This window comes from Bombyx mori, chromosome 4, assembly GCF_030269925.1.
Source record: "Bombyx mori chromosome 4, ASM3026992v2".
Lineage (NCBI taxonomy): Eukaryota > Metazoa > Arthropoda > Insecta > Lepidoptera > Bombycidae > Bombyx > Bombyx mori.
The window spans coordinates 14,573,266-14,585,284 of record NC_085110.1 but is presented as its reverse complement, the minus strand read 5'-3'; the positions used below and the strand labels follow the sequence as shown (position 1 = coordinate 14,585,284).

The 12,019-nt window shown below is 35.5% G+C and overlaps 1 protein-coding gene across 1 annotated transcript; it reads left to right on the top strand.

The window, feature by feature from the left end:
* The first annotated feature begins 1,802 nt into the window (after positions 1–1,802).
* On the top strand, positions 1,803–10,264 carry LOC101738810 (transmembrane 9 superfamily member 2). The gene is made up of 9 exons (XM_038010741.2): positions 1,803–2,280; positions 2,607–3,005; positions 3,679–3,831; positions 5,635–5,973; positions 6,668–6,760; positions 7,712–7,917; positions 8,199–8,358; positions 8,895–9,056; positions 9,802–10,264. Exons 1-9 carry the CDS (start codon positions 2,155–2,157, stop codon positions 10,141–10,143), a joined length of 1,980 nt encoding a protein of 659 aa, XP_037866669.1. The 5' UTR covers positions 1,803–2,154; the 3' UTR covers positions 10,144–10,264.
* The last annotated feature ends 1,755 nt before the right edge of the window (positions 10,265–12,019 follow it).

Genomic DNA, 12,019 nt, shown 5'->3' with positions numbered 1-12,019 from the left:
TGTTACAAAATACAATTGTGACCAAGGGCGGATCCAGCTTTGGCGCCAGGAGGGGGTCACATAGTCAAATTTAGATGCGTTCGTTCCCAAACGTTTGCCATTATACAAAGTTATTATATTATATTAAATGAATTCAATATTGAAGGTATGTAGTTACATAAAATCTGTATGGTGACAAAATATATAAATAAAATCATTATATTCAATTAGTGGTCCACCTAAGTCCTGGAACCAGCTCAGGGGGTGGTCATGACCCCCATGACCCCCCCCCCTGGATCCGCCATTGATTGTGACTTCGATTTCGTGTCTCAAGTTGAGTGGCGGCCATTCACATTGTGATGTGTAAGCACAGGTAGCCACTTTATACCAGGTGGGCCGTGAGGACGTTCACTAATTAACGCAATTAGAAATGCTTCTAATGTTCTTCAAGAAACTACATTCAATTCTCAAATAAATTTCATGTTATGTTAATGAATAACCTGAATTTGGCTAAATGATCGAGTAATCCATGGCCGTAAGAAAAATAATACATACAGTTCGCATACTCCTGTAACTGTACCTACTGTATGTCTTCGGTCTTAAAAAAAACGACACAGAATGTTTAATTTTAAAATTAAAATTAATTATATTTAATTTTATTTAGTTGAGTGAATAATCTAACAGTCCTCCCGGTATTGAATGGTTAAAGAAGAAGAAGAACGTGATTGCCACCATCCTCCTAGAGACCTAAGTCTTGAATAAAGTTTAAATTGTCTATCCCAGGTGCTCTTTCGTGGCAGAAATACTAAGGATAGTGGTACATACATATAGTAATTACTAAAAGTTAAAAATCACTGTCGTTTTGATTTTTCTACTACAATCTTAATTCTTCATTATTGAAGCCTTTTTTGAACATAAAATTTTCTTAAAAAGATTAGATGGTTTAAACACCGCCAATGGCATCGTTTGACGTTAATTACATCCAGCGGCAATAAATTATAAAATCTTTTCATTCCTTATTACTAAAAATATAAATATATAAGAGAACGCGTATACTAAATGGATTAAACGTGCTTAAACTATAAATATCAATCTAAAACAAATCTTTAGTTACCTTACCTTAGGTCACTAAGGCTATATATATTTTAAAAAAATATCTTGACATATTATTATATAAAAAATTGAGTGAATTTGAAATTATCATAAAAGGTTAATAGAGCATAAACATTTGCCTTGAAAGTTCATGACTTATTCGTCATGATATCGCCCTATCGTTGCCGCCGTTGACTATTCCCCGAATCCTGCACACGCAGGAGCCAGTCACCTTTGATACCCTAGAAACGTCCTTACGGATCCATCAGATCCAATAACCCTTGCATTAGACGCCTTCAGCTCTAACACTAGGAGTAGGCTTAGAAACTCTGGTAAACCGCACTCGTCGAACCCTGCAAAGATTTTGACGTGGAATATAATCCATGCATCACCCCGCTGAGTTTTACGCCGGATCTTCTCAGCAGGTTGCGATTACGATCCGGTAGTCGATGCATTCGCGAAGCAGCTGTCCTTGAGCTGTTAGGTCTTTTTCGGAGGCACTCGGGCAGCTGTTAGCAAATCCCACCCTTCCTGACTGAGCCTTTGCTCGCCCACCTGTCTTGGTGAAACTAGGAAACCAGTAATCCTTCCTTCTTAAAAAAATAAAAAAAGACTGATTGATTTGTTACTAGTGAGTACAAACATCTTATTAGTGCATGAAACTAAGTTTACGATTAAAGACGCTAAAGTGCAAAAGGTAGTGAAAACAAGTAGTGAGGTATGAATATATATAAAAAGTATCTGAAAAGTAATTAACCAGTCCCTAAAGAACAAGTTAACTTAAGGAGATAAATTTTCAGCTTCTCTCTCAGCTTCTCATGACAGCAGCACTGATTACCGAAAACCGAATTAAGCTATAAGGTCTTGAAACCACTGGCCGTTAATGGATCAGAAAAAAATCTGAATGGTGACGTTTCCATAAAAAATAGGGGGCTTCGTATTAATTAAGTGAAGAAAACTGTTTAATTTTTCTCAAGAAATCATTTCTAAATTTCATTCGATTATGTTTGTTAAATGCTTACAAGTGTGGAATTTATGATTTTTCTAAGGTTCAAAAACGAGGCACAATAAAAACAACACATCATGTCACTCCAGGCGTTTGTGATTTTTTCATTTCTGTTTTTAACACCTATTAAGGGTTTTTATTTACCTGGTTTAGCCCCCGTGAACTATTGCAAAACAACCGAAGATCCTGGAAAATCATGCAAGGTCAGTATTGATATCTAATTATGAGCTATTAACACTTTAAACTTTAAACTGTAAGACAAAATAAAATGTATATATCGGCATTTACGACCAAAAGTATATTTTAATATCTTATTTAAATTTAATCATGGAATAGCTTTAGTTTAACCAATCTTTTTTTTTAATTCATGTAGAATAGCGATAACAGAATCAGAACAGTAACACGATAATGCGTATAAAATATTATATACATACCGGAAATATCTGTGTAACAATTTTATTAGAAACGTTATCCTCGATTACCAAAATCAAATAACCCTAGAAATATATGATATATTACTTATTTACAGACAGAGATTCCTTTATATGTGAATAGGCTGAATACAGAAGAATCTATTATTCCATTTGAATACCACCACTTTGATTTCTGTACTACAAATGAGGACCAATCGCCTGTTGAAAATCTCGGTCAAGTAGTTTTTGGTGAGAGAATCCGTCCTAGTCCTTATAAACTAAAGTTTCTTGAGGATACAAAATGTAAAGCAGTATGCAAGAAGACATACAGAGGCTCCGATACAGATTCTACAAAAAAACTTAACTTGCTGAAGATGGGTATGACATTGTGCTACCAACATCACTGGATTTTGGATAATATGCCAGTGACCTGGTGTTACCTAGTCAATGAAGGTGGTAAAATGTACTGCAGTACTGGTTTTCCAATGGGTTGCCAAGTTCGTAAAGATAATATGGTAAGTATATTAAAATAAATCTAAAAGTACCTATTTTTCATAGTAATTTCATCAAAGAAAAATTCAAAAACTTACTACTAAACCACAATAAATACTTCTATTAACTATCTTTAATGAACAACTTTTTATTAACCATTATTTATTTCTGAAAATAATTTAAAAAGTGATAAACAAGTTGTGGTCTTAAGGATAAGACATCCGGTGCATTGGTATCAAGTGATGCACTGGTGTTTGAATCCTGCTGGCAAGTACCAATTTTTTAATAAAATACATACTTAGAAACATTCATGATTGACTTATGCGGTGAAGGAAAAATATTGTGCAATAAAAATCAAACCTACAAAATTATAATTTGCATAATTGCTGGTGGTAGGACGTCTCGTGAGTCCGCATGGGCAGGTACCACCACCCTACCTATTTCTGCTGTGAAGTAGAAATGCGGTTTGGTTTGAAGGGTAGAGCAGCCATTGTACGGTAAAAACAGACCTTAGAACTCATATCTCGAGGTAGGTGGCGCCATTTACTCTGAAAACCACATAATACCAGGTGGGCCATGCAATTAAAAAAAAAATCACAAAGTCTTAACACTATCTTTCATCAAATGTTGTTCCCTATTAAAAAGTGGCTTTCCAGAAAATGCTCCTTACTACTAAAACCCTTTGAAATTTTACAGGACACGTGTGCTTCGATAGTTACTATACCTGCAAAGGTTGGTGCCTATTACCTTGTTAACCATGTGGATCTGGAGATTACATACCACAGTGGTGGTGATGAAGATTGGGCTGTAAGCTTTGGTGAAAATGGAGGCCGCATTATATCTGCTAAGGTAAATAAATAAGTTACAGTTCTAATTATTTTTATCTAATGCTAATGTGATGTCCTATTCTGTTAACTTGCACTATCACGTGCCCTTGACTTGCAGAGAAGCAGCAGTATTTTTAGTTTACATGCAGGGCCCTTACCAGCTTCTGGGCTACAGCACTTTTTTCTCAACATGTTAGCTGTATGATGTGTGATCTCATATTATTTTCCACAAAAACTATCATTATTAATCTATCTATCTAAATCTAAACTATAATTAATTAATGTTTAAATTGAGATGAGAAACATAGTATGCTGTTAGCACTGGACACCAATGCAGTAACTATCTAAGATATGAGTCGTCTATTATCAAAGGTGGCAATCTGTGCATTTGGACAAAAAAAAATTATTGATATGTCAATACAGATTGGTTTGAATATAATCGTCTCCTTCAAAGAATAAGGTTCAAAACCTGCATTAAATAAAGGTTAATAGTTAACCTGTTATTTATCTAAGATGTCGTTCCGAAGAGTTTTGTGACTGCCAATGGAATACAAAGTCAATAATTCGTTTTTCTGATTTACCAATAATTGTCCAAAAGTCAGATTGCCGGCTTTGATAATAGTCGACTCATATTTAAATGTGATTTCTGTACTACTCAATTTGGATTAATAGTGTAGACAGTCTCAAATTAGTTGTAGTCTCAAAGCAGTCTTGTTGTCAATAGAAAATGCTTATAATTGGTATTTTTAATAGATCTAGGTGAGTGGATATTTATGCTGCTCAGTATGGTTTTAAGTGTTTACCATAGTCCCCTAATCAATAGTAATCATACTGTGAGTGCCACTGTCCATTGAAACATGAAGTCGAATTCTCTATTGTATTATATAGCTGCTGTCCCATCCTTTAAATCAAAATGCATGACTTCTTTACTATACTATATGCAAAATAGTGGTACCCGCCCATATTGATTTACAGTACATTGAACCACCAGTAAATATCAGTGAATATAATACATTGATAATGCTGCTGCCCATTCTCTGGTCATTTGTTTCACTAATCAGAAAAGACCTGGTTGTTCATTTATAGACTGGCGCTACACAACCAAAAATGACTAGCAATGACTTGGTAGTCTTTAGTCAAAGTTTTATTCAAATTTAATTTGCAATTTTTTTCTAAATTTCAATTTCCACATATTAAAGAATGCGTTATGTTTATAATGATAAAAACTATGTTTATTAAAACACAATTCTGTTATTTTAAAATAGTATTTTAGATAATATCAAAAAGTGGACAAAAACCTTTATAATGGTTTACTTATCATCTAATCAATGCAACATCACAAGTAAAAATTCTGGTTAAATGAACTGTGATAAGTTGATTTATATAATTGTCATGTTCCATGTATATGTTTCAATTATGTTATCTGTTGTCAACAAATTTACCCAATTTTAGATATCATTTGGTTTTCATTAAAAAAATTTTTTATTGATAAATACACTTAGACAGATATCATCTATGGAGTTTTACATTTACCTGAAGTTTCTATTTTATTGACTTAGGATTCAAAATTACAGCAGCAAGTATATTAAGTTTTCAAAATATAAAAACAGAAAACAAACATATTCGACACTATATTGCTATGATATTTATGTTGATTGCATGAGATACTTATGCATATGCTTTGAATATACTTCTGTAAATGTATTCTGATCGGAAATCTGGGTGATTAATTATTGAAAAGAGTTACAAGTTTTCTATAAAACACACAAGATTTATAATAAAAATTATAATCTGTTGTATGACATGAATTTTTTTTTTTGCGTAGGTAAAGCCAGCCAGCATAAGACATGAAAACGAAAACAACTTAGACTGTACTGTTCGGAACAATCCTCAAGAAATACCAGCAACACTTGACAGTGATAAGACTTTGGACGTAATTTATACGTACAGTGTTACATTTATAAAGAACAACAACATTAAATGGTCATCGAGATGGGACTACATATTAGAATCAATGCCGCAGACCAATATCCAATGGTTCTCGATTTTAAACTCCTTGGTGATAGTCCTGTTCCTCAGCGGAATGGTTGCTATGATATTGCTAAGGACCCTCTATAAAGACATCGCTAGATACAACCAAATGGAATGTGGTGAAGATGCTCAGGTGATTAATCTGCTTTTTCTTACAAGCGTTATATCTTGTGATTAGAGACAAAAGAATCAGATAACTGATATTTCAACAACTTTTACGGTAAAATTGCATTAAGTATTTGATCTTATATTTTAGTCTAGAGAAAGTATTTACACAGAATTTGAAAGTAATTTTGGAAAAAGGAGATCCGACTTTGTGTTTACGATTTCGAAAAATACTACAATCGAATGCGGATCTTTAGGAGCATCAAGTGAAGAATTAATCTAAGTAATCTTATTGTTATTGATTTTTATAAGATAGGTACAGAAATTGTAATAATTACCTTGTCTCTAAGCTTTAATGTATCCATGTCAACTACCTCAATACAGATACGGTTAGGCTATATACAGGCATATTGTCTGGTGTCATTGATAATGATGTTACTATGATCTACGAACATAACATGTCATTGTTATTGTCATTGAAATGCTTCTAAGAGTTATGTGCATTCTATGCTTGTAAGGTAGAATTGCGAGGCACATTAGTAAACAGTACACTTGTTGATTGATATAGATGTAAGAAATTTACCATTGATGGGAAGACAATTAATCAAACCCATGACCCTGTGGTGTTAGTCGACTAAACAGACAAGACAACAACATGTAATAGCAATTATAGGTGCAATAGGCACTATAATCAATGTACATATTTGTTTATATTTTTTCAGGAGGAATTCGGTTGGAAATTAGTTCACGGTGACGTCTTTCGACCTCCTCGTCGGGGCATGCTGCTGGCTGTCTTCTTAGGATCTGGATCTCAAGTACGTATATAATAGGGTATTTTGATTATAAAGATACACGTTAGGTATACATACATAGTTATTATAGATATTGTTGCTATACAAAATATTGAAAATTTGTTAAATAATAATGTATGTAATGTGGATAGTTGCAAAAGTGTATAATAATTTGTACGTATGTAGTTAAATGTCAAATGTCAACGAAAAATGTGTAGAGAGAGAGAGAGTATTCTTTTTTGTATACCAAAAAAGAAACAAATAAACAGTGCGATACATTAAATACAAAAAAGTACAGGTGGCGGTCTTATCGCTAAGAGCGATTTCTTCCAGACAACCTACAGGTGGACAAGAATCATTTGGAAACGAACTACGCGCGGTGTACCAATCCAATGAAATATATATACATATATGTACACATAAATATCGACGCTTGAAAAGCAAACGTGACTAAGCGACAATGCGCGAACTTTACAGTAGACTAATTTAAAGTTGAAATACCTGAAAAAAATATATTTTAACGAATCTAGCTGTAGGATTGAAATGATTTTAATAGACCTAGAATTTTTTTTTTTTGCGCATCGAATATGGTTATTGCCTATCATGTACAAAACAGTTATTGTTGCTTAGTGACCTATGCCTTTCAAGCAAACGTCACTAAGTAAATTTTATTACGGGTGGTAGGACCTCTTGTGAGTCCGCGCGGGTGGGTACCATCACCCTGCCTATTTCTGCCGTGAAGCAGTAGTGCGTTTCGATTTAAAGGATGGGGCAGCCGTTTTAACTATACGTGAGACCTTAGAACTTATATCTCAAGGTGGGTGGCGCATTTACGTTGTGGATGTCTATGGGCTCCAGTAACCACTTAGCACCAGGTGGGCTGTGAGCTCGTCCAACCATCTAAGCAATAATAAAAAAACCTCAACGAAAAACGTGTAGCTTTTCTAATAAAAATGAGTTTTTTTTTGTGGACAGGTGTTCGGCATGACACTTGTGACGCTGGCGTTCGCGTGCCTCGGGTTCCTGTCGCCGGCCAACCGCGGCGCGCTGATGACGTGCGCGCTCGTGGTGTGGGTGCTGCTGGGCGCCGCCGCCGGCTACGTCAGCGCGCGCGTCTACAAGAGCTTCGGCGGACGAAGATGGAAGAGCAATATCCTACTCACTTCCACTGTCTGTCCCGGGTCAGTTATTTCTTTATTGCTTAGATGTGTGGACGAGCTCACAGCCCACCTGGTGTTAAGTGGTTACTGGAGCCCATAAACATCTACAACGTAAATGCGCCACCCACTTTGAGATATAAGTTCTAAGGTCTCAAGTTACAACGGATTCCCCGCCCTTCAAACCGAAACGCATTACTGCTTCACGGCAGAAATAGGCGGGGTGGTGGTACTAATTATACTCTGAGTTAAAAAAAGTGTTCCTTTCTGTTTGTCAAATACTAAGTTTAGCGTTACGTTCACAGCGTTGTTTTCTCTCTGTTCTTCGTGATGAACTTGGTGCTGTGGGGTAAGGACTCGTCGGCCGCGGTGCCGTTCTCGACGCTGGTGGCGCTGCTCGCCCTGTGGTTTGGAGTGTCTGTGCCGCTGACGTTCATCGGGGCCTACTTCGGCTTCAGAAAGAGGGTGAGTTGTTTTATGTAAAACATCTGATGGGAACATTATTTTAAGATTTATGGTGTATACCATTTTTTATTTTATTTTATTTACTGTAAAAATGAAAAATACAATTTAATTTCATTAATTGTTATATATCAAACATTCAAATTTTATGAATTACTACTAGCTAACCCGAAATACTTCGTAGTGTAGTGCCTCAATCGATAAATAAAAGACCTAAACTTAAAACAAAGAAAAGGACTCCGTCCGACGAGGGACATATCAAAGGAAAAAAATTGTCATTTTTATTTAAATCCGAGCATTTTCATATTTGACTTACACAAATAATTCGAGACCAAAATTAGCCAAATCGGTCCAGTCGTTCTCGAGTGTTAGCGAGACTAACGAACAGCAATTCATTTTATAGATAAATTTTGCTCATAAATAATGCTTGTATATATGTAATAGATTATGTAATAATAAATTATCTATGCATCACAGACAGTCGATTTTTGGCCCGTATCCCAGACGCGCAGAAATATATTTGTCATTTTGTTGAACAGATCCTGGACCATCCAGTGCGCACCAACCAGATCCCGCGGCAGATCCCCGAGCAGTCCCTGTACACGCAGCCGATACCCGGCATCATCATGGGAGGAGTTTTGCCCTTCGGTTGCATCTTTATACAGCTGTTCTTCATACTCAACTCCCTGTGGTCTAGCCAGGTGTGTTCAGATATATGTTTGAAACGATTTAAATTATATTTTTTATTAGGCTCAATTGTCTGAGTAACGAGACAGTAAGATGCGATGCATACACTACCGTGGTGATTCTCAATCTTATTATCTATCACAGCAAACTTGACGATTTCAACAATTTGTTCACAATGAATATAAAAATTATTCAAATGTAAAATTTGGCGGCACACCATTTAAGTCCTCCATTTTTTAATTTTTTTTTGATTGCTAAGATGAGTGGACGAGCTCACAGCTGGTGTTAAGGGGTTACTGGAGCCCATAGACATCTACAACGTAAATGCGCCACCCACCTTGAGATATAAGTTCTAAGGTCTCAAGTATAGTTACAGCGGTTGCCCCACCCTTCAAACCGAAAGGTATTTACTGCTTCACGGCAGAAATAGGCAGGGTGGTGGTATCTACCCGCGCGGACTCACAAGAGGTCCTACCACCAGTAAACCTCTCTTCAACATCCGATATTCGACAAAAACTAATATGGCATGATAGCTTAAAATCATCATGACCTATTATAATTATAATTTTGCGGGTTTGATTTTTATTACACGATTCCTTCACTGCACTGTCAAACGTGAACAATTGTTAAGTACGTATTTTATTAGAAAAATTAGTACACGCCTGAGGGATTCGAACACCGTTGCATCGCTATGTACGCACCGGACGTCTTATCTTTTAGGCCACGACGACTATAACATGCATTATATTTAAATTTCAGATGTACTATATGTTCGGCTTCCTGTTCCTGGTCTTCGTGATCCTGGTGATCACGTGTTCGGAGACGACGATCCTGCTGTGCTACTTCCACCTGTGCGCCGAGGACTACCACTGGTGGTGGCGCGCCTTCTTCAGCTCTGGCTCCACGGCCGGTTACCTGTTCATCTACTGCTGTCACTACTTCGTCACCAAGTTGAACATCGAGGACGCTGCCTCCACCTTCCTCTACTTCGGTTACACTCTGATCATGGTGTTCTTATTCTTCCTTCTGACCGGCACGATCGGCTTCATGGCCTGTTTCTGGTTCGTCAGGAAGATCTACAGCGTAGTGAAAGTAGATTAATTAGTGTGTGGCTGTGTTTTAAGTGACGGAGTTCGTACAACGTTTGCGTGTCCATTGTGGTTGAATCAATTGTGATTGTATTATATTATGGGTAAATTATACATTAAAGTGATTTTCTTTACATTGAGTTTTGTTTCATGATCTACAGATGATCCGCACCACCAATGACTAGGTTTACTTGTTTTAAAAGGAATGAATGAGCTTGAAAATATAAAATGCCAATTTAATCATAATGGACATGCTGACCGCAGAAACAGGCTCCGATGTTATCGAAACCTGAACTAAGTGTTAGTGGTAATGAGATGTAAGACAAGAAATATTTCCTTTTTTCTTTTTTTAGGTTTTCTTTTTCATGTGATAGAACCTATTTTCTTTATACGCAAATATTGTTATTTAACTATAGATATTAATTTAGAAATGTTTGGTTAACGAGTATTTGGAAGTGAGGGTACCCAATAGATCGATATATGAATTCATGTCTTATATATGTTGAAAAGAGGTCGATCGTGAGGTCGTAGGGTCAATAAAACAATTTTATTTAAGTAAGCTATACTTTAGTAACTACATTTTATGAACCCGTAATGTAATACGCTCTAAATTTCTTGAATCCAATCGTTTTTATTGTTAAATTGCTTGCCACCTAAGAAACATTAGTAAAATGGTATCGTGTTAGAAATTAGTAGTTCAGTCACCTTGTTTTTAGAAAAGGTTTCAATCCTGTTATATTGACAAAAAACACTTCAGTCCCTTAGACGATTTAGTGATTTCTACATTTTTTCATCTAATATTTTTCACATCAAACCAAACCCCAATCACAATGTTAGACAGCGTATCGACACGCTAAGATTTTGATACCAAATGACGTCACGCGCAATGACTCGCTCAATCGAATTTTCAGCGCGATTAAAAAAAAAATTTTGCTCTTCGGTTCCACATGGTTTAAATTTTTTGTACTACGTCATTCGTTATGTTAAAGTTCCCAGAAAAACTTTCATTAAATATAAAGCACTAAAAAAGTTAAGCCACTCCAAAATACTACACAGTTCACGCTCTCTCAGCGCTAACAACTTCGGAAGTCCCACAGAGAATGTTCATCTAAAGGACCGTATGTATTCAACTTAACTGAGCAGCTTGGCAGTGTCGGGTACCCTCGTTTTACAAATAAAGATTAAATTACCATAACAATCCTATATTGTCTAAATGGACTGTTAATTCCCTATTCCACGGTTTTGCTTCATTATTTAAGTTTTTATATATATTTTTAGTAGCTAAGCCTATTATTTTTATTCACGAAATCTTGAACGGTAACCTACCTACCTACCTACCTGTGTTTTCTGACGAGAAATAAGGAAAATACGTTTCTAGTCGTTAATGAAACAGACATTATCATAATTATTTCTATTTAAAACTAAAAATATAAAATATCGTATTCATGTTATCAAGAGCGTGTATTAGATCTAATTTTAATATTGAATCGGTATCCACTTTGCACTTGACAGTAAATATTAATAATTATTATTGAACTGAATATGTGAACTTTGCACCGGTCAAATGGAAAGCTGTCATCGATGTTAAAGTTAGTATTGGACCTGTTTGTCCCCACAAGGCAAAAGAAAATTATCATTTAAAAAAAATATTAATTGACTAATCCTTGTTTTTAGTTTAATTTATGTTTATAAAGATTTTTTCATATTTTTTATACTATTTGAGTTGCAATGTCCTGTTTTGTTCATGTTTGCCAATGGTTATCTTGAATAATGTCAGTGTATTTGAAGTTGACAACATTTCACAATTAAATATGGCTTAAAAACATATTTGAGGGATATTGTTTTGTTAAGAAAATTGAGATACATCAAATATAATATATTTTCTCGAA